The 26,799-nt window shown below is 42.1% G+C and overlaps 1 protein-coding gene across 4 annotated transcripts in view; it reads left to right on the top strand.

Moving 5' to 3' along the window:
• The first annotated feature begins 467 nt into the window (after positions 1-467).
• Positions 468-26,799, top strand: part of thumpd2 (THUMP domain containing 2) — a 76,341-nt gene continuing 50,009 nt past the window's right edge. For 2 of the 4 annotated variants that reach the window (XM_069887645.1, XM_069887644.1), the window contains exons 1-3: positions 468-660; positions 6,686-6,818; positions 24,943-25,352. In XM_069887645.1, coding sequence (XP_069743746.1) covers positions 538-660; positions 6,686-6,818; positions 24,943-25,352 — 666 coding nt within the window. In that variant the 5' untranslated portion in view covers positions 468-537. Of the gene's footprint in view, positions 661-6,685; positions 6,826-10,172; positions 10,349-24,942; positions 25,353-26,799 lie in introns of those variants that run through there. The other 2 variants (XM_069887646.1, XM_069887647.1) reach the window with 2 other exon arrangements.

Raw genomic sequence — 26,799 nt, 5'->3', positions numbered from 1 at the left:
AGTGGAACTAGTGCGAATTCCCCCCTCAGTGAAGAAAATGCAAACCCACAGAGGAACTAGTGCAAATTCCCCCCTCAGTGAAGAAAATGCAAACCCAGAGAGGAACTAGTGCAAATTCCCCCCTCAGTGAAGAAAATGCAAACCCACAGAGGAACTAGTGCAAATTCCCCCCTCAGTGAAGAAAATGCAAACCCACAGAGGAACTAGTGCAAATTCCCCCCTCAGTGAAGAAAATGCAAACCCACAGAGGAACTAGTGCAAATTCCCCCCTCAGTGAAGAAAATGCAAACCCACAGAGGAACTAGTGCAATTCCCCCCTCAGAAACCACCCCCCCCCCCACCCCCCAAATATGGAACCCATTGCACCTCCTTCCCCGCTGTCGACAATCCCCGTCGAAGCCGCGCACACCCTGGAAACGGCTGAGGGGGAGGTGGGGGGCAACCGCACGCGCTCCTCGTCCTCGTCACCTCCGGTCGGGCTCGGGACGGGAGTTCCGGTTTGTTTCCCAGGCAACCGCCTCCCTGGGCCTGGTCCCCATGCCGGGTCCCGAGGAAAGCGCCCGGCCGCCGAGCGCCGCGAGCCGCTACTTCTGCACGGCCAGCCGGGGGCTGGAGCGCTTTCTGGCCGAGGAAGTGCGCGCCAAGCTGGGCGCCTGCGAGGTGAGTGCGGGGCGGCGGCGGCCTAGGCCCCTTTCTCCTCGATCTCCCTCCATTTCGGGCCAGCAATGGGATGACAGCTTCCTTGGCTCCGATGTCTCTCTCTTCAAGACTATATCCTGCTGCTATGAGTTACCCAGCCCTGTCCTTTCGTTGTCAGCAAAGGCTTCTGCTCTCATCCAACCACTAAACGTTTGTGCATCCAACCTCCAAACCATGAGCAGGACCAAAGGTGCACATTTTGTCTTCAGTCATCTCAGACCTAAAGCTGTGCCACTTCATCCTCTCCTTCTCTTTAATGGTCTCACTTTTTCATGCACCTTGCTTTCCATTTACTATCATGTCCAAACCTTTGCCAATTTGAATATTGTCCACTCATTTCAATTAAATTTCCAGTGAGCCCACCGATCCCTGTACTGTTGGTTTGCACCCATCCGTCTTGAACAAGATCTTTCTGCTCCTCAGTGGAAATGGGGTGAAATCAAACACAATTTAGTTTATATATGATTAATATTGATGTATGTATATGATTAATATTGAGGTCCTCCATCAGCCAGCTCCCCACCATGACTACCAGCTCCATCCAGCACACTGAACTCAAAACGGTCAACCAGTTTACCTACCTCGGCTGCACCATTTCATCGGATGCAAGGATCGACAAAGAGATAGACAACAGACTCGCCAAGGCAAATAGCGCCTTTGGAAGACTACACAAAAGAGTCTGGAAAAACAATCACCTGAAGAAACACACAAAGATCAGCGTCATACCCACGCTCCTGTTCGGCTCCGAATCATGGGTCCTCTACCGGCATCAGCTACGGCTCCTAGAACGCTTCCATCAGTGCTGTCTCCGCTCCATCCTCAACAGTCATTGGAATGACTTCATCCCCAACATCGAAGTACTCGAGCTGGCAGAGTCCGCAAGCATCGAATCCACGCTGCTGAAGACCCAACTGAGCTGGGTGGGTCACGTCTCCAGAATGGAGGACCATCGCCTTCCCAAGATCGTGTTATATGGCGAGCTCTCCACTGGCCACCGCGACAGAGGTGCACCAAAGAAGAGGTACAAGGACTGCTTAAAGAAATCTCTTGGTGCCTGCCACATTGACCACCGCCAGTGGGCTGATATCGCCTCCAACCGTGCATCTTGGCGCCTCACAGTTCGGCGGGCAGCAACCTCCTTTGAAGAAGACCGCAAACCCACCTCACTGACAAAAGACAAAGGAGGAAAAACCCAACCCCAACCCACCAATTTTCCCTTGCAACCGCTGCAACCGTGCCTGCCTGTCCTGCATCGGACTTGTTAGTCACCAACGCGCCTGCAGCAGACGTGGACATACCCCTCCATAAATCTTCGTCCGCAAAGCCTAGCCAAAGAAAGAAAAGTTAAAATTTGCATGTTGGCTTCAAACACGCTTATGATAAAAATGACCTTGAGCCTAGAGTCGCGTTTGTGGCTTGTAGACGGCCGCTTTTATTGGCTGCTACGGCCGCTTTTATTGGCTGCTGCAGCCACTTTACTTGCATGTGCACAAGACCCCACGAAGCACGCTAGTTAAAAAAGGAGGTGGAGGTTGGCTGCTGGCAGATGCCATCTCCAGGGGCTCCTGTTCTACTTTGTACTGTTGAATTTAACAGTCGAGCATTTGTCAAAGGTTGCCCCTTTGTGTTGTCTCGTTATTCGATGCATCAACAAAAATCGCTTGCTTTATTTTACCATACTCTTAGTGAACATCTACATTGGTAGGCCTTCCCTGCTGGTCCTGAGCCCGCTGGACACCTAACTCTTCCGGATGAAGTCACGGCCCGTGACATCATCGGCCTGACTCGATAACCCTCCAATAGTGTTGCACCACAGTACTTATAACGTTGTAATTGACTGCATTGTGGATGAAAACTTGAAAACAAAATGATAGCGAAATGTGGAAGAAGTTGCTCATTCTAATAACGAGTTCAGCCAGGCAAAAGCCAGGCGCAGCCACTGGTGTTCACATTTTGAGTGATTTGCATTCAGTTCTGACTTACTGAGATCTCTTTGTGGAGTTTGCAGTTTCCCTATGACACATGGGTTTCTTTCAACCCACCTCAAGAATCGGCCCCTGTAAATTTTGTCCACCATAAAGATGAGTGAGTTGATGAGAATGTGGGGACTATAAAATGGGATGACTGTAAATGCCTATTTGACCTTTTTTGTCAATCTGCTGGGGAGAAGGGCCTGTCTCCATGTCGTATCATGTTGAATGCATGTAATTGTTGCAACAAAATTGTGTTTTACTGCCTTCCTTTTGTAATTTTGATGAGCTCAAAGGAATGTTTCAGGGGTTATCTATATGATTTTAGGATGGCATTTAATGAAGTAAAATTGATATGGATTAAAAGGTCAGTGGGAATAAGGATAGAAAACAGATTGTGGGAGATATGGTGCAGACAGGATTTCAGAACTGAGACATTACATTTACAAAATAGACTCCAGAATCTGTTGTTTAAATTTTTTAAAGTCACTATTCTTTTGAACAGAATAAATAGGTGATACCATTATTGCCTGATAGACAAAATAGAAGGGTATATGAATTAAATAATTTTGCAGATAATGTTGATGGTTAGGGTAATGAAAGAAGAATTAATCAGGGCTTTCGATAGTGCATTGTATAGGCACTGGAGGGAAAATAAAGGTCTGCTGAGTTAGAGCAAGTAAATGGGAATGATGAGATTGCTCTATAAATTTCAGGGGTTAGATTTCAGATATATTGTCCTTGTTCTTGTGGTCAAATTGGGCATAGAAAGTATTGAGATCATCTGGGAGTGAGTTTTACCATCTGCTACTGCTCCAGATTTGGTTTTGTAGTGGGTTATGTCAAGTATCCTTTGTTGTTTCCATTTTTATCTCCAAAAACCGCATTTTGCTCAGGAGTTGGATTTCTGTAGGTTCTTCTATAGTGCTCCTTCTATAGTGATCTGGATGGATATCCAGACTTAAATGCCTGTGATCTGGCTCTCAGCAAATTTCGGATTTCATTGTTCATCCAGGGTTTCTGGTTGGGGAAAACCCTGACTGATTTGGTAGTATGCATTTGTCCACAGCAGTTTTGATATTGTCTGTGACAGCTCTGATGCAATTATTCAGATCCTCAGGTGAGTCCTTGAACACTACCCAATCTGACTCAAGAAAGTCCTGTAACCATTCCAGATGTAAGGGTGAAAGGTGAAATGTTTAAAGGGAACATTGGGGAGAGCTTCTTCATGCAGATGGTGATGAGAGTTTGGAACAAGCTGGCAATTAAAATGAACACAGCTTCAATTTTAACATTATGAAAGATTTGGATAGGTACATGGATGGGGGGGGCTATGGTCTGGGTGCAGGTCAATGGGTCTAGGCATGGGCAAATGGGCCAAAGAGCCTGTTTCTGTGCTGTAGTGTTCCATGGTACTAATGAGTGGGAACAAATGATGGACTGTATAGCCTTCCCAAATTCAGTTGTCTTTTTAAAGTGGAAATGGCTGCTTTACTAACTTCTGAACAATTTAAAGATTCTAATTTAAATGGTAATGAAATCATCCTGAAACGTGAGTTGAACAAATCACAAAGTTGGTAACCATACAGCATCGAATAGGCCCTTGGCCCAACTTGTCCATTCCAACCAAGTTGGCATTCTGGGCTAGTCCCAGTTGCCTGCATTTGGTCAATATCCTTCTAAAACCTTTCCAGCCATAACTCTGTCTAAATGTCTTTTGAACTTTGTAATTGTGCCCACTTCTACATTTTCCTCTAGCAGCTCATTCTGGATATAGACCACCCTCTGAGTTAAAGGTGCCTCTCAGATTCCTCTTAAATTTTTCCTCTTTCACCTTAAACTGATGTTCTTCAGTTCTATAATCATCTTCCCTGGGGAAAAAGACTGAGGATTCTCTTTATTCATGCCTCTCGTGATTTTATAAACCTCTATAAGATTGCCACTCAGCTTCCTTTCTTCAAGGGAATAAAGACTGAGCCCATCTATCCTCTCCTCATATCTTGACCCATCCAGTCCTAGCAAAATCCTGTTGAATTTGCATCCTTCCAATTTATTAATGGAATATACAAAATTGCTGGATAAATTCAGCAGATATTGGAGGTCAATATTAATGCCATTTGCTTGGAGACTATTGAGATGTTGGAGGTGTTATTCCTCCAAGTTCTGGGTGTCCTCAACTTGACAATACATGAGACCACAAACGGACATGTCTGTGTGGCAATGAGGTGTGGAATTGAAGTGATTGATCACTTGGAGTCCTTAGTGTTGCAGAGTGATGAGTGCAGACAGGATCCCACTGCCAGATGCATTTTCTGCTTTCCGTGACCAACTGGAGGAATGGCATTGTGTATTCCATCTCGACAGCTTCCAACCAGACGGTATCATTGTCAACTTCCAATTTTCATTAACTCTCCTCCCCGATCTCTCTTTTTCCCTACCCCTCTGTTTCCTTTCCTGCAGTTTACCACCCTTTCCTTCCATTGCAGCCCTCTGCCCTCTCCCCTAATAACTTTTCAGTTTCTTTCTCTTCTCCCACCACTTATTTGTTAGGCTGTACTGTGAAAGATTATGTTATGTTTTAAAGGAGATACATTGTGGCAGGTTTATTTTAGTGTAGGTCACAAACAAATTCAAACACTTCAAAACAGATCTCATTTAAAATGCAAGAGCTTGGTTCAAGCCAGGTGGACCAGGCTCCGAGTGCCTTTGAAAAAACTTTGAAGAATGCTTATAAGGACTTCGCAAGTGTTAATTGAGGTGCACTTGAAATAAGGGAAACAACGGTTATATGGTTAAAAAGGAACTCTGTGGTGACCTGAAAGAAAGAGGATAGCATCTGGAAAATCCTGATGGGGCAAGTTTCTTTGTCAAGACACTGAAGTAGCTGATCGGAAGGTATCAGTTTGTGTCCATCAAGCAACAAATCTCTCTCTGAAAACCGACAAGAACCTTCCTGAGCTGTAACCATTTACCTTCCAAGCACCAAAGCCTGGTGAAATTCATAAATGTTAAATTCTGTGCACAGTATAAGAATTGCCTGATACTGCTGAACTTGGAGGAGTGAGATTGGACTGTGAATTAAAGAACTTTTCTGAACTTGTACCCACATTACATTCATGTGCGCTTCGAATTAGAAGGGGATTAAGTTAGGTTAGGTTAAGTTAATAGTAATAAGTTTAACTTTTGTTTAAGTAACCATTTGTCTTGATGAATTTCTATTGCCATAACAGTACTCCTTCCTCTTCCTCCATCCTCTCTTTCCCCACCCCCCACCTTTTTATTCATGTGTTTGTGTTTTTTCCACATTCCTGATGAAGGCCTCAGGTTGAAATGTTGATTGCATTTCACTCCTTATAGATGCTGTATAACCAGTTGACTTTCTCCAGCACTTTAGTGTATTGCACAACATCTTAGCATCTGTATATTTTCTTGTTTATTGATGCCATCTCTTTATCTGCACAACCAGAAATGCACACAGTATTGTTCAGCTGAATCACGAGGTCTTTTATACGCTGTACCCTATTGGGGGCTCCAGTCTGGGGTCAGACGGGGCCGAGATGGGAACCTGCGTCAGAGAAGTCAATATTGATGCAGTCTGACTGGAAGCTGCCAAAATGGAATACAATTTGCAAGTGACCTCAACTTGGCAGTAAATGAGGCCTGTCATTATGGCTATGGACTGTAGATTCAAAGTGGTTGACATTGGGAGGTCCTTACTGTTGCATTGGGCAGAGCGAAGGTGCCCAACGATGCAATCTAATCCACATCCAATGTAGAGGAGGCTGCATTGGGAGTATCAGAAACAGTTAATGACCAGCATAGATAACAGGTGAACTGTAATCACCTATATTCCTATTTCTAGAGGTACTGGAATATATTGTAAACCAGAAAATATTTAAGGTATTTTAAATAAAGATGTTTTGAAACAAAAAAACTCTAGAAATACAACAAAAATTCAGGCCTACGATAAAGACCAAAAAATACTGACAGTTGTCTTCCTTCCCTTGTGTTTGTAGGTGGAACAGATATCAGGCAAAGTGTTCTTTACAGTTGAAACAGATTTGAAACAGCTAAAGAGTCTGAAATGTGCAGAACGGCTATTTTTACTGGTGGAAAAGCTGCCCCCAATACAGATGCCAAAGCATAAAGGTGCTGGGTAATATTTTTATGACTATTATTTTCATGTCTAACATTGTCATTGATCTTGTGGTAGTTGATAGAATATATTTAACCATATTTTTTAGGGTTTTTTTGCTGCAATATTTCAAGCAGATTCATGCATTGTAGATAATATGGGTGCATATCCAGATATAACAGACCTGGGGGGAAAAAAAAGTGTTTTCTGTTCAGTCAACTTTGTACTATGGTGTAATGATGGCAGAGATTCACAGATTGTGTCATCTCTCCGTCATCCTGATCTCATTCCGCAGCTTCAATCCAGGCATGGTCAGGAGGTCTAATTACCTGAGAAGTGACAGTTGACTACCTTGACATCAAGATAACCTTTTATTAAGTATGATATTCAGGATTTATGTAGACATTGAGATCTAGGGGCTTCAAAGAAAATGAGTTCTGGTAAATACAACCTTATCAGTCTGCAAAGGAAAGTAGTGAGTGTGGTTAGACGTCAGTTGACACAGGCCCTTCAACAGCTTCACTGATCAACCATCTCTTCATTTTGTCAGTGTTTGTGCTATTGCCTGATATTGTTCAGTACTACATGGACTGTTGCTTAGAATGAAGCAGACCATTCCAACCTACAAGATTGGACTGCCAAGTAGCAAGCAAGAATTGAATCATGCCTGTGTCAGAGAGTGATAATCTCGAAGAAAATTCAATTACTATTGTCTGTTCTTCAGACATCCATCAACTGTTCAATATTGAAAGTGCTTAATTTGAAGCATAATTCTAGCTGCAGTATCTGAGGTAGGGAAAATAGGTTTCAAATGTCTTGTAACTAATGCAGGGCCTTTGAGGTGAGTGAATCACTTGATTCAAATTACCCAGCCTCTGTTCTTACTGGAATCATGATTGCTGTTTCAACAACACTTCTACTGAACGATAACTTATAATTGTATCTTCCTTCCTGTGACCGATGAAGATCGTATTGGCTAGGATTTTCTCAATTTCAAAAAAATGCGAATACGTTTAGAAGTAACATGAGGGGGAGCTTCTTCACTCAGAAAGTGGTGGCTGAGTGGAATGACCTTCCAGAAGAGATGATTGCAGCAAGGTCAATTTTGTCATTTAAGGAAAAGTTGGATAGGTGCTTGGATGTGATGGGGTTGGAGGGTTATGGGCAGGGTGCAGGCAAGTGAGACTAGAGGAGATCACTTAAATCAGTACGGATTAGAGAGGCCAAGATGGCCTGTTTCCATACTGGTCGTTATATGTTATATGATCTCAGTTGAACACCTTAACCAAAAGGTGGTTGTTGAACAGTGCTAATGTTTCCCATTTATCTGATCTTATTGTTCAAAAATCTTTTAAGAGATGGCCAAGAATATATTTTATGGATGATGTGAGAATACTGTCTTTACAGTAGTATCCTTGTTTGCAATCCATTGAGAGGGTACTTCCATACAAAATGCCTTCTGATTTGTGTTTAAAGATAATGAACTGTGGACAAATACGAGGAAACCATAATCATGTTTCCCCCTATCTTAATATACCTCAGTTCAACTGTTCTGCAGAAGACTAGGGTCTAGTGCATGAATTTCACCATAATTGAAGTGAATGAGTGTGAAACAATGGGTGAGATGAACATGTTTTTGTTTTAAAAAATGGAAATTGATAAATTGCCTTGCGAGGCTGCCTTGGACATATTTCATCTTGCAAGGAAAGAATTCAGAGTCTCTGACTATAGTTTTCCAATCCTTGGTGACAGAGAAGTGAGTATCCCATGTACATAAACCCCATCTCATAGGCACACGTTGACAACCATTCAATCATTCCCTCACCAACACGCAGGAGGAGCAGTTTTTAATATCTACGGGATGCACTGCAGCAGTTCACTAAAGTTCCTTAGAAAGGACAAAAGAACATAAGAAATAAGAGCAGGAATAGGCCATCTGGTCTGTCGAGCCTGCTCTGCTATTCAGAGATAAATCATGGATGATCTGATGATGGCCTCCTCTCCAACAACCTGTCTTTTCCCCATATCCCTTCATTCCCTTACTATGTAAAAATCTATCTAACCTTGTCTTGAATTGATGTATTGAAGTCGCCTCCACTGCTACAATGGGCAGCGAATTCTACAGGTTCACCACCCTCTGGGAAAAGCAGTTCTTCCTCATCTCTGTCCTAAAACTATTACCCTGAATCTTGAGGCTATGTCCCCTAGTTCTGGTCTCTCTTATCAATAGCCATTTTCACACTGCAGGTGATAGGTGACCCTTCTTTGTCCTGGTAAAATTCCCAGGAATTCGACCTCCCGAGCCTTTCACACCACAGTCCAAATTCCCCTCCGTGGCAATTTAGGGGGGTCCCGCCCCCAGTGATGATGTTACGCAAGTTCATCCCCAACCCCCCCCCCAGCGCCTTCCTTCCCCCGCACGCTTCGGCATGTCGTGACGGCGGCACATTGCGGGATGAATGGCCGGCTTCATTTTCTATAATCCCTCTTAGCTGGAACCGCTCTGGGAAATCCTGCTATGTGTGAGATTATGGTTAATGAGGATGGCTATTCATCCTGCATTGTGCTGCCATCACAACATGCTGAATCGCCTGCTGTTGACAGGCGCCATGTATATTTTAATTTTAATTGCCTACGTGATGCAGCACACAAGCGCTGATGTCATGAGGCATTCCTGCTCAGCTATTTGGCTCTTCACACGCAGGGAGAGGGAGGTCTGGGAATATTTCCCAGGGCCACGGCCCTGGACCCATTTCAAATTCCCTGGACGTCCTATCAACACCACAGGTTCTCAGGAAAATTTCTGGGGAATCTCCATTTTACAATGTGGTGTGAAAGGCCTAATGTAAACAACTTGCCTACCTCTATCCTATTTATGCCTTTCATAATTTTGTAAGTTTATATAAGATTCCCTCTCATTCTTCTAAATTTCAGCGAGTATAGTCCCAGACGACTCAATCTCTCCTTTATGATGAATGTGCTATGATTAATCTTTAGTTTGATGTTAAACTCTATTTCATATTTATATGACTTAGTAAGGTTATTTTGTGGGATTGGTTTCAGTGGTACAAAGACAACGTATTTGTATTTTTAAAACAGAGAGAGATTCTTTCAAGATGGCAGCTGACATCTAAAGACAGATGTCTGCTGTGACTACAGTTGAAGCAGAGAGATGAAAGATTTTATGACGGTTCTTGAGATATGAGAACAATGGATTGTGTACTTAAGAAGTATTTGCCTGAAGTTATGGGGAGGGGGGTATTTCTCGGCTTTAAGGATATAATTTTTTTATATATTTGTATTTTTTTTATATACATTGGTTACAGACTTCAACAGGGATTTTATCTGAAGGCTGCACCCTGGCAATTGGAGTCAGGTGATTCAGGCAGTTGGATTTGAAAAGCTCAGATCAGCATGAAGCTGATTGGGCAATAGAGATCAAGTGATCCAGGGAACTCATGACACAGGGTGATAGTAATTCACTTCAACTCAGCAGTCTAGGGAAACAGTACTCTGATTGGAGTTGCACGCAGGATATGTAGCAGTAAGTAGGAAATTTACACTAACTAGTTTTTTTTCCTACATATCCATTTAATTCTTGTGTGTGTGTATATATATATTTTTTTTTTTCATAAATATTAAATAAAATATTTTTTTTAAAAAAGCATTTGCCTGGACAATTCTAGACAACTCAGAAGCAGGAGAGAAACATCAAAGACAATTACTTTGATTTTAAGTTTGGGAAGACAAAGATTAAATTGTGCTTTTTAGCATGAAGATCTTAAAAAGGTCAGAAGGACTTCAAAGGCTGTTATGATATTATACCATGTGACATGAATGATTTTTATGGACTATATTATTAAAATTAGACACTTTTAGATCAGATGAAGAGAAGACTATCTCTTTATTGACAGGATTGGAAAGGCGGTCATCAATTCCTTTAAAAGAAGGAAGGCTGCCTGTGTTCTATTTAATAAAAGGAGGAACACCAAAATCTCTCCTTTATGATGATTTACTGACTGCCTCTAGAAAAAGAAGGCAGCCCCACGTGTCCATGAAAGAATGTCACTCTTGATTAAGAAAGAAATTATCGTGAAACACAGACTCCATAACTATGATAAAAGAGAGTTTGTGAAATCACTCATATGAAGAAACGTTACTCCGAAAATGGCTCTTCAAAAGAAAGTTGTAAGTTTTAAAGAGGTCTGAAGACATGATGTTTCAAAATGCTTCATAATTACTTCTGAACTGCAGTTTAAAAATCTTCAAAATCAACATAAGATGTTTGATGCTAAAATTTAAAATTGACTTTTCAGAATTATGTCTAAACTAATAGTTTGGGATTTAATCACACACATACATTTGCACACAGTAGGATGAAAGAGTTAAATTTAGATAAGTAAGAAATATGTTAATAGTTTAATAAAAACTATTATTTTGGTGAATTATCCATTACTGTTCCTTTGCTAGTACTAATAAAATTGTATTAGTTTGTCACACCTTTTAGACTAACCTCTTCATCCCTGGAATCAACCTGGTGAACCTCCTCTGCACTGTCTCCAAAGTCAGTACATCCTTTGCAAGTATGGAGACCAGAACTGCACACAGTTCTCCAGATGCAATTTCAGCCTTGTACAGTTGCAGCATAACCTCCCTGCTTTTAAATTCAGTCTCTCCAGTAATGAAGGCCAACATTCCATTTGCCTACTTGATAGCCTGCTGCACTTGCAGACCTATCTTTCGCGATTCATGTGCGAGCACTCACATGTCCTTCTGCGTGGCATCATGTTGCAATTGCTTCCCATTGAAATAATATTCTGATCTCCATCTTCTAGACCCACCACCTCTCGCCTCTAGAAGGACAAGGGCACAAATGCATGGAAGCATCACCATCTGGCAGTTGTCCCTCTGAGCCACACGTAATCCTGACTTGCAAATACAATGCTGTTCTTTCACCATTGTTGCAACTCTCACCCGAACAGCAGTTTTACATATTCCCGCCCCTCACAGTAGTATACAAATATGTTGGACTGCACTCCAGCATGTGCAGACTCTGGCTTAACACAATTTAAGGGCAGTTAGAAATGTTATCTCAGCCTGTGAACTTCCTATCCCTTGAATGAATTATTAAAAAATGGGCAATGCAATTAATAATATTGTTCTAAGATGTTGATTAGATGGGTTAAATGACCTAAATCAATGACCTAAGGGAACAAAATAAATAATTTTTTTAATCATGTGGCTGTATTGGAGAGTATGCAGAGGGGACATGTTAGAATGTAGCCAAATTTGAGGTGGACTGTGTTTTCACTCTTTGGAGACTGAAGGGAAATTATAATTGCAAAATACAAATAGAATAATTAGGCAGGATTTATTTTCCTACTGGGGAGTCAAAAACCTTGGGACATGGATTTAAAGCAATTGGTAGATGGATCTGAAAGGAGAAAAAGAAACTTTTTTTTTCAATCATGGGTATGTAGTTATGAAATAGTAGAGACAAAAAAACCTCATCACATTAAAAGAGTACATGGGAGTATACTCGAACAGGTATAACTGAAGGGATTTGAGACTGGTGCTGGACGTTGGGGTTAGGTTGGGTATGTCATTGTTGACGAGCTCAGACCTGATGGGCTAAATTCTATTTACACGAGCATGAGGCAGCTGCAAGAAGGAAGCACTTTGTATCCATATTTGAAGAGAATTCTCTGTGTCAGAGGACTTTGAGTGTGCCCTGTTGTTTATCACCCTTATTAATATTGACAGCTTGTTAATTATATGTTTGATTTTTGGATTGTAATATAAAAAATTAGTTGTTAATATCAATGACCGAATCTGTTAATTTACACAAGATTTATCAAATTTGTCTGCATTATGAGAGAAACCCAAAATCAATTGGCCTAGTTTTTGACATTCATACATATTTTGCAAATTCACAACATTGCAGGAGAAACTTGGCAGGTCCCACAGAGAAGGCAAAGATGTATAGCCAACCTTTCAGGCCTGAGCCCTTCATCAAGGTAGGAGCAAAAAGCAGACAGGCACCTGGTTTAAAATTACCCTCAATAACTGACTCATCCCACTTCCTCCAAGTCAAAGGGAGTAGCTATTTATACCTGCATAGGCTCCAGCTACGCCTGTTTTTTTTTGGTTGACTGGAACAATCCATGTTGCAAGCCTTTACATAAGGCATCGTAAAGGCCCCTCAACTCTTCCTCCACTACATTAACAACGAGATTGGTGCTGTCTCATGCACCCATGATGAGCTCGTCAACCCTGTGGCCTGCTGAATTTCTTCAGCACTTTTATGTACTGTAGGTTCATGTACAGCTTTCTTTTCCCTTCCTGCAGCTTCAGGTTAACTGAGATTTTTTAAATTACAGACCCTGGCTTTTTTTTCTATAACCTGCAATTGAGATTTTCTTCAAATACATTTCCAATTATCTTTTTGAAAACTGTTGGTTTACAAGGAACACAAATAGAAGACGATGGCTTAAAAATAATGGGGGATGAGACACAAATAATTTAAAATTCTTTTGTTTGTATTAAAAATAAAATAAGGCTCTGATCTCATTTATATGCTTTGATATAATGAAAGTAATTACAGGTTAAATCATGGCTGAGAGAGTCCTAAGCCTTAGCATGCTCCACCTGAGCTATTTGGGAGATCAGCTACATTTCACTTTTTGCCAGTGGCCATTTGTGCAGATGAAAAATCCAATTGCATGACAAAGATTTTGCTTCCTGAACACTTTTGGGTGTATGAAGTAGATTTTGGGCTACTAATCACAAAAATCACCTTAAGATTTTCCTATCACGTACCATTTTTTAGATATAATCTACTTTTGTGACTTCCTGTCACATTTTAAATCTACTTCAAACATACAAAATGATGATGTGCAACATGTCACTGAAAATTCATTTTCTGCATTCGCATTTGAACATCTTCCCGGCTGATCTTGGTGCCGTCAGTGACGAACATGGTGAGAGGTTTCACCACAACGTTGCAACCATGGAAAAGCAGTCTCAAGGCAACTGGAATTCGTCATTGCTAACCAACTATTGTTGGACACTGACACAAGATGCATCAGATACTGAGTACAAACATGCAATTAAACATCTAAATTGAATAAAAGTTTATTTAATGTTTCTCAAACTTGTGTGATGCAGCAAATCTGAAATTATCTTTGTGTCCAACTTGAAGTTGTCAGAATCAGAATTTATTGTCGTAAACAAGTCATGAAATTCAGTGTCTTGTGACAGCATCATTGTTCAAACATTCATATTATGAACCATCTTACAACATTATTATGAATAAAAAAATAAAAATAATAGTGCACAAAAAGTAAGGGCAGTGTCCTTGTTTCATTGATTATTCAGGAATCTGATGGCAGCAGAGATGAAGCTGTCCTTGCGCCATTGAGTGTTCCTCTGTAGGCTCCTGTAAATTTTTAACAATGGTAGGAGATTTTTTTTTATATAATTTTTTTATTTTTCACACCATAAATCACATTAGCCATGATATATACTATTTCTTTTTCACACATATACAGTGACTTTTTCTCCCCCCCCCCTCCTCCCAAGCCACCCCCCCACCCCCCCCCCCCCTCTCATCCATTTTAGGTATACAATCTAGGTTGCATTAAGCCAGTCAGACAATGTTGTCATTCAACAAAAATACACCAGAAATTCTACTGAGTCCATTCTTTTCTTTCCTTCTCCTTCCATCAACTTAGGTAATGTTTGTCCCCGGTAGGTTTTCGCTATTGTATTTAATGTAAGGCTCCCATACTTGTTCGAATATTTCAATATTATTTCTTAACCTATATGTTATTTTTTCTAATGGAATACATTTATTCATTTAAATTTAGTAGTTTCTTCCTTTTAATTTGGTTATGTATTCCATTAATATTTAAAGTCATATAGTTCAGCGTAGCCATTTTATATTTTGTTTATCTAACAATGGTAGGAGATTGAAGAGGGCATGGCCTGGGTGATGGGGGTCTTTGAGGATAGAGCCAGTTTTCCTAAGACACTGCCTCTTGTAGATATCCTCGATGGAGTGAAGTCTGGGGCCTGTGATGTTGCAGGCCGAGTGAACAACCCTCTGGAGTTTATTCTTGTCCTGAGAGTTGGCGCCTCCATACCAGGCAGTGATGCAACCAGCCAGAATGCTCTCCACGGTACACCAAGTTAATGAGAGTCATCGGTGACATACCAAATCTCCTCAACACCTTACAAAGTATAGCCGGTGGTGAGCCTTCTTCATGACTGCATCAACGTGGAGGCTCAGATCCTCAGAGCTGACGACACCCTAGAATTTGAAGTTCTTGACCCTCTTCACTATTGTGCCTTTGAAGGCGACTGGGTCATGTTCCCCTGACTTCCTTCTTTAGTCCTCAATTATCTTCTTGGTTTTGCTAACATTGAGCTCAAGGTTGTTGTCATTAGACCATTCAATGAGCTGATCTATCTCCCTCCCGTATGCTTGCTCATTGCTGTTTGTAATTCTGCTGACAGCTATGCCTGGCCACGCAGTCATGGGTGTATATTGAGTAGAGTTGTGGGCTAAGCATGCATCCTTACGGTGCGCCTGTGTTGATAATCAGTGAGGAGGAGATGTGGTTTCTGATTTATACTGACTGATCTTGTGATGAGAAAGTCAAGGATCTAGTTGCAGAGTGGGGTACAGAGACCTAGAGTTTGTAGCTAAAATAATCCACCATTTTTTTTCAGGAAGTAAGCCTTTTGAAAACAGTTTTCCATTGATATTAACTTTTATAAACCTAGAACTGTGGATGAATCATTCTGGAGCATATATGATGCTGTGATGTCTTTGATGTCAGTCCATAGGTAAAATCTGAACAGGTGGGGATATGGGTGACCCAAACATCGTCAAAGAAAGCAGATAGTGCCAGTGTGTCCTGTGGTTCTCTCCCTAGCTAACAAATGTAGGATGTTGAGGAAAATTCCTTATCAAAGCAAGGCTGTCAGCAAGTCATTGATCCCTCTGCTGCACAGGAGGAGAGGACAAAAGATGGGAAAGCTACAATGAAAGGGGACTCAAACATGGTGGGCAAAAAACTGGGCATTTCTGCCCTTGCAAACAAGACTCCAGGACAGTATGTTGTCTCCCTGGTTTTAAGGTTAGGGATGAATCAGTGTGGTTCTTGAGAGAGGGAGGGCAAACAGCTGAGTATCGATGAGGATATTAGTACTAGTAATGTAGGTAAAAGATGGATGGAATCCTACCTGCTGAGTATTGGGCTTAATGAAATAATTTTTTGAAAATATTTTACAGCTAGAAATCAGAGAATTATTATCAATGTCATATGCCAATCAAAGCAGAAATGGAATGTTAAGTACATGAGAAATAGTGTAACACAGAAAGAATCAAATTCTGGAGAGGTGACATATCCAGAGTCCATGTTCTTGTGAGGTTTTGATAGGTGCTGTTGTGTAGGGTTTGAATTGAAATAGCAGATAAAGGGTGACCCAGGAAGGAGAAGCAAAAGGCAGAAAAGAAAAAAGCAAATGTGGAAGACAGAAATCGAGGGCAATAAGTAAACATATTCACAGAGCAAAAATGATGGTAAGGAGATGAAAGAACATTAGGAAGAGTTTGAAGGATTTACACATGCTGTATGCATTAAGACACACAAAGATAAATGAATGCATTGCACAACTGGATGTGAATGATTACAGATAATTGGAGGAGATGGGCCTAATTTAGGCAAGAAAGCAAAAGGGCATGTTGTTTGGCTCGGTTAAGTTGGGTCTGTGGCCCTGTTTCTTTGCTGTATGTGTCTATGACCTTGTAGAAGGAATTCCTGCACTGTATATGGGATGGTATTTGTGTAATGAGAAAGGATTAATTAACAAGAGACACACAGGAGACTGCAAATGTTGGCATTTGAACCCAAGCACAATCTGCTGGAGGAACTCAATGGGTCAAGCAAGATTAATTAGCAAATTCCCCATCATTGGTAAATCTTTAACATGCCAAGGCTTAATGTCCTTTATTGAGTACTCCATATGAATCTTAACCACATCTGTAATGGATATATTTGGGAGAATTTGTTAAAATTAGAGTAGGTTACATACATATACACATTTTAAAGCAGATCTTATTTGAAATACTGAAGAATTTCTTATTCAGTAATAATTGCAGGATCTATGGAGAATGTTATGTACATTTCACAAGTAGGTGCTAATTGAAATGGCATTATGAAATGAATAGACCATTGTTTGGAGGAGACAAACTGGCTGTTAAAAAAGTACCTACAGTGTGCTCACAGAAAGGTCACACCTGGGTTTTGTTTATCTAAGACAACACCTTGACCAAGAGAGGAGAACTCTTGTTTGCTGAAGAAGGTGGGGGTTTTTGCAAGTGAGAGAGTCACATGGACTTTCTAGCAGTTGGCATTCGGAGGGGGGAGAGAGAGAGAAAAGACAAGTTCAAGAAGCTCTCTCAGCTAGTGTGTGTATGACACTGAAAGCAGCTGAACAGTTCAAGCCAGGAAGAACTGGTTGAAACAGAAAGTTCCAGAGTGGCGGATGGCTGGAAGTGCTATCTGTCTGATGTTTCTCTTGGAATAAGTGGAACAGAAAGGAACTCTGTGATAGCCTGAAAGAAAGAGTTTACCATTTGGGGAACCCTGAGGGGCAAGTTTCATCAGCAAGACCTTGAGGTGACTAATGGTGGTGAAGTGCCAGTTAATGAAGTAGACGAAGACGATGTAGTCAAACGATAATCATGGCTTTTATTAGCAGAAACTAATGGTACAATAATGAAAGACAATGGGTGCATCCAGTTATACCCAAGGGGAGTGTCTTTAATGGTAGAGATAATACACGTCCAATGTTAGTAAGGCAAAGCAAACCGAAGGGAAGACTGACAGCTCAGTCGCTCACCACAGTCTTCCCCAGCAGAAGAAGGGATAAAATCAAAAGGGACTGCTGCTAAAATTTAAGTAAGCAATTTAAAGCAAACAATACATTGATACCAGAAATGGCATTGAGAACTCACTAACGGCCAAAACACGCCAGTATCTAGCAGAACAATCGGAATATAATGAGATGTTTATGAATACTGGCGCCTCTCGGGTTGTTTACGGATACGAGTGGATCTTCTAATTGGGACAGGTGGCATTGCAACCTTGGGAGCTGGCAGTGATAATACAATTCCTGGATCTGTCGTGGGAAGGTCGGACTTCTGGACCCGCTCCAGAGGTCCGTGCATGTAATGTGTGTGTAAATTTAAGAAAAGTTCTTTGGTTAACAGCTCAATCTCACTTCTTCTTCCAAGTTCCCTGGATGCTGGCAATTCTCATACTGTGCACAGAATTTAACATGTATAAAGTTCACCAGGCTTTGGTGCTTGAAAAGTAAATGTTTACCACTCAGGAAGGTTCTTGTAGGGATTGCAGAGAGAAATATTTGTTGTTCCAGGATTTCCACAACTGAGGTACCACCATTAGTTACCTCAAGGTCTCGCTGATAAAACTTGCCCCATCAAGGTTTTCCAGTTGGTAACCTCTTCCTATAGGCCACCACAAAGCTCCACTCTGTTCCTCTTATTCCAAGAGAAACACCAGTCAGTTAGCACTTCAGCTATCCACTGCTTTGGAACTTTTCATCAGTTCTTCCTGGATTCCACTGTTCAGTGTCCCACACACACTGACTGAGAGAGCCTGTAACCTCTCTCTTCTCTCTCTCTCTAACTGAAATTTCCAGAAAAAGCATGTGACTCATGTGACTTGCAAAACCCCTACCTTCTCCAGCAAACAATAGGAGTTCTTCCTTCTGCTCAAGTTGTTATCTTAAGTATAAATAAAACCCAGGTGTGACCTTTCTGTGAGCACTTTGCAGAAATAACTATCCTGGCTCCAATTCCAAACAATGGTCATTCATTTTATGACATCATTTCAATTAACACCTACTTGTCAAAGGTGCATAACATTCTCCAGAGATCCTGCAATGTGAATTCTTCAGACTTTCAAATAAGATCTGTTTTAAAATGTGTTTATGCATGTAACCTACTCTAATTTTACAAAATTCCTCCAAATATTTATATACCATTACACCATCCTAAATTTACTACCACAGAGCACAACGTTTCCTATCTATATATCAAACTTGCTAATCCAATTCACCACGTTATCATGTTGGTCATTTATATAGATAACAATCAATAATGGTTCCAACACAGATCCCTGACGCATACCATTTGACACAGACCTCCAGTCTGAGAAGCAACCATCTACCACCACTCTCTGTTTTCTTCCAAGCTAAATTCGAATCTGTATGTAACCTTCTGAAGAGCGATTTTGTCACCCTGTTTGTTCCAGGAGAGCATAAAAGGTGTCTTTTTCGTCCTCTTGTGCATCCAGCATTGGGGCATACGCAGAGAGAATGGTGAGATGGCCACTTCTGAGGTGAACCCGCACTGTCATTAAGCGTGGTGAGAGCAGACAAGTTGTGTAATGGAACTGAGCAGACGGTTGTGGACTGCCAGGCCAATTCCACGTTTGGGCCTCTCTCCATCAGGATGGCCGCTCCAGAGCAGTGTGAAGTGTTCCTCACGGATAGAGCCAGTGAGTCAAGACTCAATGAGGGCGGAGATGTCAATGCCCAGACCAGAGAGTTCCAGATCGACGATGCCAGACTTCTGTGGGGAGATGGCGTGTACGTCCGAGTTGACACCTAGACAGAAAATGTTTCAGGTGGAAATAACTGTAGGGGCAGTAAAAGAAATGGCAACCTGGTCACGCCTGCCGGTCACAACGACCCAGCGGGGCAATGACAGCCTCCCGTTGAGGGGACTCCTAGGTTGCCAGTCGCTGAATCCTATTTGTTCTGTTTTCCATAGAGCTTTAAGTACCGTGTGCATCAGCTGTGACAATGCAGCATGAAAGGGAGTCATCGGTCACCATGGCACAGGCAAAGTCAACGACAATGGCCTGCGACTTCTTCAGCTCTGTGCCAGCTTCAATCTATGCTTCCCCTCCACATTCTTTGCTGGACCCTCCAACTCCAAGGCCACATGGATGCATCCACGTTCACGCCACTGGAACCAGCTTGACCACATCATCATCAGAAGGAGGCAACTAGGTGCTGTCACTTACTGTCGCAGCATGCTCTCAGCTGACGGTAACACTTATCACACCCTCTAACAATGCAGAATTAAGCTGCAACCCAAAAAATTCGACAGGGGCACCTCAAAACCACAGCCCCACTGCCTTTAAAGACTCTAGTCACTTGGAGCAGTTCATGGAGCACCTCCACAGCCACCCTGCACTGTGCACAGTTGATGAACACCCTGACAACTGGACGAGACTGAAAAGCTCTGTTTCTGCTCTTGCAAAAACCGGTTTCGGAATTCAGAAATAAAACCAACCTGACTGGTTTCGTGCAAGTGCGGACAAGTTTGTTTCAATACTGTCCAAAAGAGCAGCCTGCCAAGCACTACAGCAGGACAAGTCTGCCTCAACGCTGGCAGTTTACCAGTCTGCTAAGCAGAAAGTTCAAAGAGCCACCAGGACTGTGATGCAGGAATACTGGAGAGATCTCAGTGCGTGCATCAAGAACAGCGCAAATTACAGCAACATCAGAGGGATGAACAGCGGAATTGTAGCTCTAGGTCCAGTACCTAAGAAAATTGCTCCACTCTGCGCTCTCGACGGGAGTCTCCTCACAGACCTTGACTCTCAACTACACCGCTGGGTTCAACATTACTGTTCTCTCTATGCAACACCAGTCGACGTGGACCCTGACATCATCAACAACACCCTGCCACAGCTACCTGTCCTAGTAGAGCTAGATGCTGAATTTACCATCACCAATGTCAGAAAAGCAGACCACTGCATGAAAAATAACAGATTACCTGGAATCGATGATATCTCCTCTGAGATCTTAAAGCTTGGCGGCAAAGCGCTCATCTCCGAGCTCACAACACTATTCAAAACCTGCTGGCTCCACCGCTGCATCCCCAAAGATCTGCGGGATTCGAACATTGTGACCCTCTACAAGAACAAAGGTAACCGCCAAGACTGCAACAATTACCATGGCCTCTCACTGCTCAGCCTTGTAGGCAAGATACTCTCCAATTCTCCCCTCCCTGCAAATCATCGCCAACAGAATACTGCCTGAAAGCCAATGTGGCTTTTGACCATCTCGATCAACTATTGGCATGGTCTCCACCTTCCGTCAACTGCAAAAGAGATGCATCGAACTACACAGACCCCTCTATGTGTGCTTTATCGATCTCACCAAGGCCTTTGACTATGTTAGTCACTCGTGCCTATTCCATGTCTTAAAACGTCTTGGCTGCCCTGACACCCTACTGTTCATCATTGTCCAGTTCCACAACAACATGCAAGCCACTGTTCAATTCAATGGCTTGAGATCAGAAGAGTTCCCAATTTGCTGTGGCATAAAACAGGGCAGTGTACTCGCTCCAGTTCTGTTTGGCATTTTCTTCTCTGCTCTTCTGCACCGTGCCTTTCCAGAAGCTTCAGGCAGAGCTCCGAAAAACTTTTTAATCTGTCATGGCTCCGGGCCAAAACCAAAATCAGAAGAGTTATGATTCGAGAACTGCTCTATGCAGATTATGCTGCCTTCGTGGCTCACTCCCAGCCAGAGCTGGAAGAGTTGTGCAATGCATTTGCATCTGCCTGCACTGAATTTGGTCTGAAAATCAGCCTGGGCAAGACGGTCATCTTTAGCTAAAAAATTACCATCAATGGGTCGGTGCTCGCCAACGTAGAGAAATTCTGCTGTTTGGGCTCCACCGTGACAACAACAAACTCACTTGACACAGAACTGGACATATGCCTGGGAAAAGCTTCCACTACCTCGGAAGCCTCTGTGCCCACATGTGGGATAACTGCCACCTCGCCACCAAGTTGAAGATCCAAGTCTACGAGGCCTGTGTGCTGAGTACTCTTCTCCACGGCTGTGAATCCTGGGTTACATACAGAAAGCAAGAACACGGCCTTCACGCATTCCATCTCTGCTGCCTCAAATCCATCCTAGGCTACTCATGGTGAGACAGAGTCACAAATGTCCAAGACCTGGACAAGACGGGAAGTATGGACCTCTATTCAATCATCTGCACTCGCCGCCTGCGGTGGGCTGGCCACATTGCCTGTATGGAGGATGGCCGATTGCCTAAAAATGTCCTCTACGGTGGACTACCAGATGCTCCCCGCCCTGTTGGCCAACTACGTCATTGCTACAAAGACGTAATCAAGCGTGATCTCCAGTCATTCCATGTCAACCAGACTGACTGCGAGGGCCTCGCAAAAAATCGCACTGCATGGCGTTCCACAAATATGCCAACAACTACAAAAAGTTCTGTGAGGGCAAAAGAGCTACAAGGCGCCATGTTCATCTTCGTTCACGAAGGAATGGGTCACGATGAACCTTCTGAATCAACCTCTCATGTGGAACCTTGTCAAAGGCCTCACTAAAGTCCATAGAGACAACATTCATGGCCTTTCCCTCATCAACCTTTCTGGTAACTTCTTCAAAATCTACAAAATGTTTTAACCATGCGCAAATCCATGCTGACTGTCCTTAATCTGCTGATGATGGTCCAAATATCTATATTTCAGAAATCTTTCAAATAATTTACCTACTACTGACGTAGGCTCACTGGCTTTTGCCTGATTTTCTCTTGGAGCCCTTCTTAAATGGTGGGATAACATGAGCCACCCTCCAATCCCTTGACACCTCCCCCGCAGGGGCCCTGCAATTTCACCACTTGTTTCCCTCAAGGTCTGGGGAATATCAAGGGATTTTTATACATTGCAAGGCAGCAAGCACCTCCTTCTCCTTAAACTCCATATGTTCCATGACACCCTTTGGATTTTTTCTACCTTCATATCTTCTTTTTGCCTTCCTCTACTGGAACACTGTGGAAAGTATTCAGAGTGGTTGGATCAGAGCCTGGCTTGGTAATTTGAGTGTCCAGGAATCCAGAAGGGAGCAAACAAAGCCAAGTCCATCACAAACTCTGATGTCTCATCCATTGAAGCCTCAAGAAGATACCCAACAGCATAATGAACTCCCATCACCCTGCTCACAATTTCTCACTGCTACCTTTGGGTAGAAGGTACGAGAGCTTGAAATCCAGATCTCTAGACTCAAGAACCGTTTCTTTTCAATGCCTTAATTTTAATATTTTTTTAATTCAAACATGCAATACAGCAGCAGGCCATTTCAGTCTACGAGTCCATGCCGCCCAATTGACATCCCATTAACCTACACCCCCCAGTACGTTTTGAATGGTGGGAGAAAACTAGAGCCCACGAGGAAAACCCAGGCAAACACAGATAGAACACTCCTTAGAGACAGTGCAGGACTCGAACCCCTGACCTGTCCTGATTGCTGGCGCTGTAAAGGCATCGCGCTAACCACTATGTCAACTGTGCTTCCCAGTCAGGCTCTTGAACTTCCCCTTGCTACATTAACCATAAACTATTCTGAAACCACAAAAGGACTGTCTGCATTTTTTTTTCACACCATTTTTTCGCCCTCCATTTATTTAGTTGTTTTATTTTGCAAAATACCTGTTAAGATGCAGCAAGTAAAAATTTTGAATTTTGTTGCATGTGTGTGTGTCTGTAGTGTGTATGCATGTACATTTATGTATAAACAATAAACTCATTATCATTTGAGAAGTGAAAAACAGGATATGATTGGTCCTCAGCCAGGTAGGATGAAATCTTACTTTGTGTCTAACTTGAAGGACATTTTTAAATACAACTCATTGAGTACATTGCCATTAATATTTTGGCAAATTCATGAATTGGTTGTTGCAACTTAAAAAATAAACATGTTGATTATTATTCATCAATTGGGCTGGAATAAACCAAAGGTTAATTTGTAATGGTAATTGTCAGCATATCTATTCAAGAACATAATTAGTACAATTAAATTAATAGTTATTACAATGAAGCTTCTTCAAAGTGTGCCTGAATATGGATTCCAAAATTTACGTCTATTATTTTGATTTTTCATCATTCACATAACATTCACTTGCCTTGGTGACTACAGCTCCAATAATCCAGTTCAGGACCATATACTTGATTGGCAGTCCATCGACCACCTTAATCATTTACTCTTCCAATGGAACAGTTTGGTTGCAGCTTGTACCATCTCCTAATGAACTGCAGGTACTTGCATCAGCTACTCTGACCACATCTTCCAACTCATGACCACCACCACCATGGAGAACCAAGGGCAGCAAGTGTATCTGCCATCTGCAAGATACCCTCTGTTACATCCTAACTTGAAAATAAATGACCTAGTTGCTGGGTCTAAATCTTGAAACTCCCTATCAAACTATTGTGAGAGTATCTTCACCAGAATGATGCAACAATTCATGGTGGTGATACACCAGACCCTGAGCAGTTGAAGAGGAATAAATGCTGGCCTTGCCTGCACACTATCATCCCAATAATATGAAGGTATTTTATGAAGTGGCATGATGTGGTTGTGTTTTTTTTAATTGACTGTAGTAACCTTGGAAGAACAGATTATTTTACAAGTTGATGCATCTCATTGATCAAGATTAATGGTTGAGCCATATGGACAGCAATAGATCTGATCCCTAATAGGCACTAATTTGGCTAATCACAGTCTCAGCACGTGAAATTAATCATCCATTCTTTTTGATTGTAACTTGAATATCATTATTTGAAGACAGGATTAATAGCTCTGCTGGAGAAAATATTACCTGGTATTTTTATTTTGGATATGTGACGTATGGCAGCCATGTGGGAATTGGAATAAAAGCAAGAGATATGAATGCATATCTAGCAATAATGTGAGTGAAATAAATGGAAATGTATCTGTCAGCTTTGGTAATGAAAATTTCTAATAATTTTAGTGTGAGCCACATTGAAACAAGATGATCTTTCGAATGAGTATTGGCAAGGGTTAATTAATCTGAGAGAGTTGAGTCATTAATTTCACGATAGTGAGTATTTTCACATATTTCTCTTAACTTGCAAGTTGTAAAAGGTTGTTCGGCCAGTCTTGGTCATTTCAGTTCAAGAATGTCTTTATTGGATTTGTAATTTGCTGCGTGCAAGTTTGGCGAGAAAATGTAAATAAGTTTTTCTTCATTTCTAGGTAAAGGAGTACATGTGGTTCAAAGCTATGTGATGGGGGAACCTAATAAATGGCTGGATGTTGTTTCCAAATGGCAGTCTCTTCTGAATCTTGACAAAGAACATCCAAATACTTTGGAGGCAACAGAAACAGTGATAAAATCGTCAACACAGCAGGAAACTAGCCGAAGAGCAAAGCGACCAAAATTAGAGCTGGATAAACCTCACACAACTGTCTTTGATGCAAGTGTGACAGGACACCATGATCTTCACTCAGTTAGTCAAGGGAACACTCAGAATGATGTCCTGATGCAGAAATCACCTTCACCTGCAAAGCTGCTTAATCCTAAGAGTGAAGATACTGTATCCTATATGCCTTTCAGAGTATCCTGTCGCTGTAGTGGGAAGATAGCTAAAATGTTTACATCGCAGGTAAATGCATCATTTTGAAATCTGTTCTACATTTAAGATCTCTGAAATTGATATATTTTAAGCAAAGCTTCAGGTAAATATTGTGCTTAGTAAATGAGGCAGATTTGTAATTTGGGTGTTTACATTGAAACCTTTTACCCATCTACATGTGTTTTTGCCTGAACAAGTGTTCGTGAAGACATCAGGATGTATTGTCATGAAGAGTCATGAAGTTCTGTGTTTTGTGGCAGCATCGTACACTGTGACCAGGATGATGGCGGTGAGCTCCCTCAGCAGGTAGAATGGGTGATATTTGATCGCCATCTGTTCCAGGTTGGTGGAGCAGGACTGGGACATGACCTGAAAGTGCATCACAATGAATTGATGATGACACAAAAGCAGCCTTCCCTAGTTTTTCCAGATGCCAATCTTCGATCAATGGGATGGAGGGTATAGCCATGTCCAGAATGTCCACATTTAGCTATGTTTCCATAAATCCCATCACGTAGCATTCCCTGATGTCTCTCTGATGATGAAGTCTGTCTTGAAGTTCATCAAATTTGTTCTCCAAGGACTGTATATTGGCCAGGATGATGGTAGGGAGTGGGAACCTGGCATCTCAGCTTGATCTGTAATCCCCCCTCTGCATCCACGTGGTTGGATCTGCCTTTTCTGGGTCCGCTGGTGGAGTTGTTGTTGTACCTGCTTGAGCTGTTTAAAACTCCTGTGGAGTTGTTGTTGTACTTGCTTAAAGATCTCTTGGCCTGACGGAGATCACTCATTCTGCCAATTCCAAGCTCTCAGGTAAGTTTGATTTTATATTTCTTGTTTTTGTTTGATTTTTAGGAGTTCTGAATGGGAATATTTGATTTTTCACATCAGAGCTGCTCGCAAAGAGTTGCCACTGTAAGGCACCATTTTGATGTGGTTTGATTCATGATTTTGATTCTTCTGCGTGCTAAAATAAAACTAAATCAATTGTGGAAAATTGTGTGAGTTAATCAGATACAAATTGATTTGTTTTCCTTGTAACAGTAACTACGAGGGGGGAATGAGAACAGAGACGACACGCTGGAGTCAGTTTCGTTTCCAACGGTTTATTTGAAAAAAACCCCCGCTGCACCTTATAAGTGGTCATCAAGTCCCACCTCTGCATTGGCGGTGACGTAACGACACAGCTGAGTGAGCATGCGCAGCCCCTCTGTTCACGAGGGAAGCAAAACCCAGTGGCACCATCTTGACATGGCTGCTCCACTGTCGCATCCGTGACAAACACAGAGCCAGTTTGCCTATGTCGCGATGTGAGCCACCAAACAACCACCCCCAGAACCGGCTCTAGTGTCCTGCTGCCCTTGGGCGCTGTGGGGTCATGCCTTTAGGTGGTCACCCCCAGTGTTGGGGCTGTGCTGGTACGATCTGCTGACTAAGGTCCAGATGTGCCAGTTTCAGCCTGTCTGCTGTGAACAGT

The sequence above is a fragment of the Narcine bancroftii genome, chromosome 6, assembly GCF_036971445.1.
Source record: "Narcine bancroftii isolate sNarBan1 chromosome 6, sNarBan1.hap1, whole genome shotgun sequence".
Lineage (NCBI taxonomy): Eukaryota > Metazoa > Chordata > Chondrichthyes > Torpediniformes > Narcinidae > Narcine > Narcine bancroftii.
This window is presented reverse-complemented; position numbering and strand designations above follow the sequence as displayed.